Source organism: Cibotium barometz, chromosome 9 (genome assembly GCF_041138505.1).
Source record: "Cibotium barometz isolate CiBa-2024 chromosome 9, ASM4113850v1, whole genome shotgun sequence".
NCBI lineage: Eukaryota > Viridiplantae > Streptophyta > Polypodiopsida > Cyatheales > Cibotiaceae > Cibotium > Cibotium barometz.
In genome coordinates this window covers 57,162,554-57,170,588 of record NC_141054.1, presented here as the reverse complement: position 1 = coordinate 57,170,588, position 8,035 = coordinate 57,162,554, and the positions used below count along the sequence as shown (strand labels likewise).

Here is an 8,035-nt window from a genome sequence, read left to right as displayed (position 1 = left end):
TTATAATGTGGAATTTATTAAAGCCTATGGCTTTACCCTAGTCCCAATATTTAGGAAAGATACATTTATAATGTGGAATTTATTAAAGCCTATGGCTTTACCCTAGTCCCAATATTTGATACTCTATTTTTGTAAAAGAAGAGTGCCGTGCTCTCTAAAAGCACATTTTGTATATTTTGGGGACTATGGCCTATTTTTGGTGGAAAGAAAGCTAATAAAGAAATACTATTGTGTGGGGGAAGGCCACGCACAAGGGAGGAGAAGATTGCACCCAGCGTGGTCTATTGAGCTAAGTATTTCAATTTTGTTAAGTGTTTGGAATTTCAATTAATTTGATTTAGTTGAAGCTTGCAAAGCATTGGTTTTTATGGTTGAATCAATTCTTGTGAATTCGCTACTCTTCCACAAACTATCCTAGAGTAAGATTTCGGTTACATCTCTCCTCTTCTCTCTTTATTTGACCAATGGCATGGTACAATGGTTCCACCTTGCCATGCCAGCCTACTTCAACCAATATGTCACAGCTTCTGAAGGCCCCACCACTTTTTGTAGTTCCCTTCAACCACGTCATCAAGGTTTAAATTCTGTAAATGTTTCACTCCAAGGATTGGGAAGTTGCCACGTGACTGCTCTCTTCTCCGGCTACGTGGCATCTTCTCTCTCTCCTCTCCTCTCACTCCTCTCTTCTATCTCTCTTCTCTCCTCTCTCTCCTCTCTTCTATCTCACTCTTCTCTCTCCTCTCTTCTCTCTCTCCTCTCCTATCGTCTCCTCTCTCCTCTCTTCTCTCTTCTCTCTCCTCTCCTCTCTCCTCTCTCCTCTGTTCACTCTTCTCTCTCCTCTCCTCTCTCCTCTCTCCTCTGTTCTATCCTCTCTCTCTCTTCTATCTTCTCTCTCTACTCTCTCCTCTCTTCTCTTCTGTCTTCTCTCTCTACTCTCTCATCTTACTCCTCTCTCTTCACCCTTCTCTCTTCTCTTTTCTCTCATCTCTCTCTACTCTCTCATCTTACTCCTCTCTCTTCACCCTTCTCTCTTCTCTTTTCTCTCATCTCTCTCTTCTCTTATCATACTCCTCTCTCCTCTTTTATTTGATCTCTCTCCTCTTCTCTCTTGTCTCTCTTGTCTCTCCTCTCCTCTCTTCTGCCTCCTCCCTTCTCTCTCTAATTTTCCTATAAGATATTAAAGATATACCTTTTTTAAAATAATATATCCCTTGCGTTTAAAAATATAAAAATTTAAACATAACATAAATATATATAATAATTATATAATTAATCTATATTCATATACGTATTTACTATAATAAATAAATATATATATATATACACATAATTATTATAAATATATTATAATAAATAAATTTACATATTCAATATAAATTTATATACTGTTTATTATATATTTACTATAATAAATAAGCATATTTATTACATAAATATACTTTTTTACATACTAAGCCTATATTTATTTACATACTAAACATATAGTATTATATTAATTTTCTTCTCTCTTCTCTCCTCTCTTGCCTCACTTCTCTTTCGAGTCTTTTCTCTCTTCTCTCTTCATTTGACCATTGATGTGGCACAATGGCCCCACCTTTCCACCCAAGCCTACTTCAGCTAAAAGCCCCACCACTATTTTGTGGACCCCAAGATTTACTTCATCAAGGTTTAAATTCTATAAATGTTTCATTCCAAGGATTGGAAAGTTGCCACCTCGCTTTTCTCTTCTCCCACCGCGTGGCATGTTCCCCTTAAAATATGAAAGAAGATTAAAGAAGACGAGTGGGCAAGACCCACCTTCGACAGATCAATTGTTAACTGGTGTGTGTACACGTGTGTGTGTGTGTGTGTGTGTGTGTGTGTGTGTATTGTATACACAGATATATATATATATATATATATATATATGTATGTATATATATATATATATGTATACATATATATATGTATACATATATATATGTATATATATATATATGTATACATACACACATATATATATATATACACATATATATATATACATATATATATATATATATATATATGTATGTATACATACACATAAATATATGTATACATACACATAAATATATGTATATATATATATATATGTATGTATGTATGTATGTATATACATATATATGTACATATATATATATATATATATATATATATATATATATATATATATATGTATATGTATGTATATACATATGTATATACACACACGCACATGCATACATATATACATATACATACATATGTTTATATGTACATACATATATACATATATAGTGTATGTGTATGTGTGTATGTGTGCGTATGTGTGTATATCTTTTCTTATATTGTTTATTTATATACGTGTTTATGTATATGTGTATATATATATATATTTATATGTATATATATGTGTGTGTGTATATATATAATATAAATATTTCTTTTCACAATTATTATAAAAAATAAACATATTTAATATAATAAAACGCACGTGCACACGCACATATACATAGACAAATATATATTATAAATATATATGTATTTATATAATAAACATATATATGTGTGTGTGTGTGTATGTGTGTATATAAGTGTGTGTATTTAAATATTCTCTCTCTCCTAGATAGATATATATACCATATACTCTTTATATAATACAATATGATATATATGCATATGTGTGTGTATATGTATACATATATATGTGTGTATGTATGCATATGTGTGTGTATGCAATTATATGTAAATATATAAATACGCGCGCACATGTATATATATATATATATATATATATAGATTATATAAAGAGTACACCTGTTGAATTAAAAATTTAAGTATGTTTGACTTGTACACGCAAACATCAGTAGTTCCGGTCGGTGATGGGTTTTAGCATACTATCACAATAAGCTGTGCTCTACTTGCTTGCACGCCTCTTCATCATCATCACCATCTGATTTTTGCAGCTCCTTGTGTGAACTTTAAGGGAGTCCCGCCTGAATCTCCGTCCACAGTGCCTAGGCATTATCAACAAATCCCATTTCATTAGAAATTAGAGATTTCTTTTAATCATCAGGAACACTGCATAATTTCATTTCAATAGTCGTTTAGCGTTATGTGTTCTGATGGGATTCTCATGCATTTCATTTCATGTCAATGAAATGCTCCATGAGGCATTGGGATTATGTGTTGTTATCCAACTCATGATATTTTTTAAGGTCCATTAACTAATGGTGCTAAGGTGTGAACTTCTATTAATCTTACAAGCACTCTTGCAAGCAGAGGTTGAAGTCTGGTGGTGGCACGCTCATATCCACTGCATATTGAAGTGCTTTTTCCCACTCAGCTTTGCTCCTCTCGGGAGGGAGGGGCCTGTGTGCAGCGATATAATCAAGGCAAGAATTAGAGCTGAAAACAGGAAATTAGAGCTTAGGGCTAAGAGATACAGCTAGAGCTAATTAATGCATGCTTAAATTGCTATTAAGAAATAACCAGTGTTGTGAAATACCATGATATGATTATAATAATAATGATATAGCAAAATTGAGCTGCGCCACCTTTCGTCTCTGTCTTTGAAGCTTGATTTCTGGCTTGGTGGTAATTGATGATCCCACGCGAGTAAGGCAGGTGTGTACTGAAGTTCTTGTATTTCATTTTGGCTAGCTGCATAATCATTGTTTGTTTTCACCTTGCTCGATGCAGCTAAATACTGCACGAAATGGTCGGACGTATTGGGCGGCTGAGGTACGCCTTTCCATGCTGCAGATTTAGTGTGGGAATTATCACTAATTGCATAATTAGTGGCCTCATGAGTTAAACTGTGTATGCCAAAAACTGGGAATTCGTGATGATCAACACCCGCACCGCTTGCAAAGCTGCTGCTGCTTGATTTTCTCCGGTATTGGTGATGATATCTGATCAGCTCAGCTTCGCTGGCGTTTGAACTTCTGCAAGATCAGGAGTCCACTAACCAGGATTAGTGCAATAAGATTAGAGAGATAGTCTAGGCTAACTAACGCGTTGGTTTATGTAAGAAAACGTTAGAGCTAACAAGCTAATTTTTGTTAAAAAGAAATTAGAGTTTTTGGAAAACAAAAAATTAGAATAATTGTCAAGCAGAAATTCCAAATGGTTAATTACGTTTCTCAATAAAGGTTATTAACGGCACACTTGCCTATTGGAACTCGATGACTGATTAGCAGCATCTAATCTGATTCGCTCGCTCATTAATGGACACCTTCGCGAGCTGCTTTCCTCAACATCATTGCTTGTAATAATTGCCTGCTTTTCTAAGAAAGCAGGAGGTAATTTCTCATTAACTACCTCATTAGTGCTTTCGATATTAATTGGCCTCTTGTAATTAACATTAGCCCAACCCTTTACGTTCAATAATTTCTTGCTGTTATCACCTTTTGAACCCTGATTAGTGGAGTCGATTACATGACTAGCAGGGATAGTTTCTGCAGCGTCCATAACCCCCTCCTGATCCTTCAGTTCAAGCCCCCCACCACATGATACGAATTGCAAGAACCCTGAACTGCTGCAGATCTTGTAAGGTTTGTGCTTAGCATTCTTCGAGCTGGTTACGTTCTCACCCTTGTAATCACAGTTTGCCCGGATTGCGGATGGAGGCGAATTAAGACAATCATGAACTTTTTGTTCAGTCGATTGCTCAACTAATTGTACTGGTACTGCTTCACCTGACGCTTGATTATGACTATAGTTATTACATGATGAAACTGGACTTGTCAGGCTAGGAGTATTCACAAATTTATGTCTACCACTATAATCACTGCTTGCTGACGAAGCACTAATGGATGATATTGAGCAAGGTGGTGGTGAGATTTCTCCCTTGTTGAGCTCTAATGAAGTACTGTGCCTGATCTCGTTTAACGATTCTCCAATTATTTGGCATGATAAACCAGCTGCTGAGGCTTGTGGCAAACGCTGATCAGATGCAGAGGGATTTGCTCTCCTGATCATGAGTATGTCTCCCTCGGGACCAGCTTCCGTTTGAGTTGCAACATCAGTACCAGCATGGGTGACATTAATTAATGGGGATCCATGCTTAGTGAAAACCTTATACTCTTCATGCTTGATTAATCGAGGATTAGAACTCAGCAATCCCTTCTCATGCTTTTTCTGTTCGCTGATTAGTCTTGAGGATTGGCCTTGATCATGATTGCCATTGGGGTGCTGTGATCGATCTTTAGCCCCAAAATAAACCGGGAGTTGATCGGATTCTACAGAGAAATCCGAGGTCTGTGAGCTTGCAAAACTGTAATCCTCAGATTCCTTGTCTGAATATATCTCACTAGTGATCTTTGCTAATGAGGTCTCTTTGGGCGTGTTAATTATGTGAGCCTTTATAGGGCAAATTAGGGGGAGCTGGGCGGTAGCTTGCTTGCTGTGCGATGAGCAACTGATCCCTACAAATAAAAGAACAATGAGTGAATCAAACTAGAACAATTTAGCGTCTAGCTAGGCACCAAAACGTGAGAATTTAATGCATACCATCTACCCACACAAATTGTGAGAGTCTAATGCATACGATCTACACACACAAATTGTGAGAATTCTTACGCATCTAGATGCAAAATATTATGACAATTTGCAGATGCAAACGTTCAGAGGAAAAATCGAAGCTAAATGCATAATAATTCCTTGCATAGTTTGTGAGCGCACCCATGAAATTTATCGCATTATTATTGCACAAAGTATTCACAGAGTCAGGGTCGGTAATTTAATTGGATCTCTTACTTGGTGGACTAGAGGGATGATCCACATTAATCTTGCATCCTTTGAGAACATACTCGCACCCGTTTGCAGGAAAGACCAGATCATCATCGGATAAGTCCTGCCACACATACCCGCTCTTATAGCTCCTGGTGCAGGCCCATAGCAAACAAATAGCTCGAGACAATTAGTGGGGCAACCAATTTTGATTCAAGATTAAAAAAGATGGGCGAGTTTCATCCTTTCAGGAGAGAACTTGATCATTTTTACTTCTTAAAACATGAAATAGATGATTTGAATCATACCTTTTATATGACCATGAGAAAGAGGAAGGCATCCCTTGCCCTCGGACAGTCATCAGCCTGCGCTTGACATCTGCCAAATCAATCTCCAGTGAGGTTGAGAGAGAGAGAGAGACATATTATGTAATTGAACAGTGTACCGATTTCTAGAACAACATCATTTCACGTGTTTTCTCATGAGCTTGCTTCTAATTAGCGTGTCATCAGGATGAGAAATTAATAACACTTGTGAACTGATCACCTCTCAAATAAAGACCCTCTGTTGAGGATATGGGTACTTCTAGCAAGTGGGGTTGCTCCAGCAGTCCTCCTCTGCTCAAATAGTATACTATTTGCACTTTCCTAATGGGAGTACTAGAGGCTAATTTGGGATCCATAATTGCAACTAATTGTGTGCAGGAAGAAGAAAGCAGCAGTGAGGGTGGTTTTTGTGGGAATCAGGCTGGGAGATTAGTGAGGCGAATTAGTGTGAGAGAGAGCAAGCTAGCTAGAAAGAGAGGAAGACACAAATGCATGGGAAAAGAAAGGCTAGTTATTATTAGTAGAGGTAAGATCTCAAAGGGAAATAATCAACAGCGTTGGATTTTATTGGGAAAATTCGCCGCTAATCAGAGGAGGAGGCTGGTGGATTAGGAGGACGGGTGGTAGCTGAGGTGGTGTGGCACATTATTATAGATGCAAATGCAGTGGGAGGATCACGGGGCACTAGAGAGGGACGTGTGTTTGGAACTTGGAGTAAGGCAGCAGAAGAGCCAGGCCTTCTGCTAGCATCACTTATTATATAACCATCGAGCAAGAAATAAATAAAAATAAGGACGGTCATGGAACAACATTATTACATCTGAGGACGAGTTTAATAATAGGATTGAAAGGCATTTTGCACGAGCGGGTATATCTTGAAACGTTTTGGAAACTGTGATCAGCCGGAGCCCCTTGCCTGCTGCATGCATGCAGCGGCCCCAGCTGCTAAAATCTCATTCGAGAAGACCACGTTCTTCCATGGATAGTAGTTTCATTATTATCATTTTGTGTGTTTGTTTTGTGTGTGTGTGTGTGTGTGTTAATTAATCTCATTCGAGAAGACCACGTTCTTCCATGGATAGTAGTTTCATTATTATCATTTTGTGTGTTTGTTGTGTGTGTGTGTTAATTAATCAACACCATAAAACCCACCAAGATTAGAGATAAAAAAGCTCCCTTAACTCATTGGAAAGCAATGCCTTAGGTATCTAGATTGTGATTTGGTGATGAATAATTTGTTGTTGCACAAAAAGAGGCTGCTGTCTCACGTGGGCCAAAGAGAGAAGGTGCATGTAAGAAACGTGGTAGGTGCATGCGCTAGGGTTTTTATGGGCCCTTTGGCCTTGGAAAGGAATTCCCTCCTTTTTCACCCTCAACAGTAGGTACTAAGCCCCTTTCCCAAGTCTCTGCATACTATTGGATAGGTACCTAATGTTGTGCAAGCCCCCTGCAATGATGGCCCTCAAGAAATCCTAGGAAAAATCCTGGTCCATCTCCAAACTCAAACCGTAACTCCCCTGAACCTTGGTGGACATCAGCAAGCTGGACCAAACTTCAACTGAGTTTCCTACTCTCGTACATTGATCCGAGCCCGTCCTCTTGTCAACTAGATGATGGTAAAAAATCAAGTAATACCATCTTTGTTATTCTTCCTGGAGCATCTGACAAGGAAGTAAAGATGGATTGCCATGCTAGGGCATTGATAGGCCATTGTTTTGGACCCAGACCTCTAGCGAAAACCCTAAGACAGTGGATTCAGAAGGAATGGGTCTCAAGGGGAATAGAGGTGGTCACTATGTAGTACTTGCCAAATAACTTCTTTATTTTTCTCTTTAAAGATGAGGTGATGGCTCTTCATGCACTTGGGGGGTGACTAATGGCTTCTAAGAAACTCTCCCCTTTGCTTGTTTAAAGGTACTACCCTTCTTTCTCCCCTATGCACTCCAAGCCTGACCTTTTCCCTGTCTGGGTGGAGC

The 8,035-nt window shown here is 38.0% G+C and overlaps 1 protein-coding gene across 2 annotated transcripts; it reads right to left on the bottom strand.

Moving 5' to 3' along the window:
* Positions 1–2,601: 2,601 nt before the first annotated feature.
* Positions 2,602–6,766, bottom strand: LOC147635748 (protein SOSEKI 3-like). Of its 2 annotated transcripts, none has more exons than XR_015266701.1 (7): positions 6,280–6,766; positions 6,042–6,111; positions 5,761–5,885; positions 4,175–5,429; positions 3,509–3,947; positions 3,265–3,372; positions 2,602–3,017 (listed from the first exon to the last, which is right to left on the bottom strand). XR_015266701.1 is itself a non-coding variant. In XM_086803151.1 (7 exons), the coding sequence occupies exons 1-7, from the start codon at positions 6,413–6,415 to the stop codon at positions 2,918–2,920; spliced, it is 2,184 nt and encodes a 727-aa protein (XP_086659277.1). In that variant the 5' UTR covers positions 6,416–6,766; the 3' UTR covers positions 2,604–2,917. The 2 variants fall into 2 exon arrangements, 1 of the variants encoding a protein (XP_086659277.1); XM_086803151.1 differs by having other exon boundaries at positions 2,604–3,017; positions 3,558–3,947.
* Positions 6,767–8,035: the final 1,269 nt, after the last annotated feature.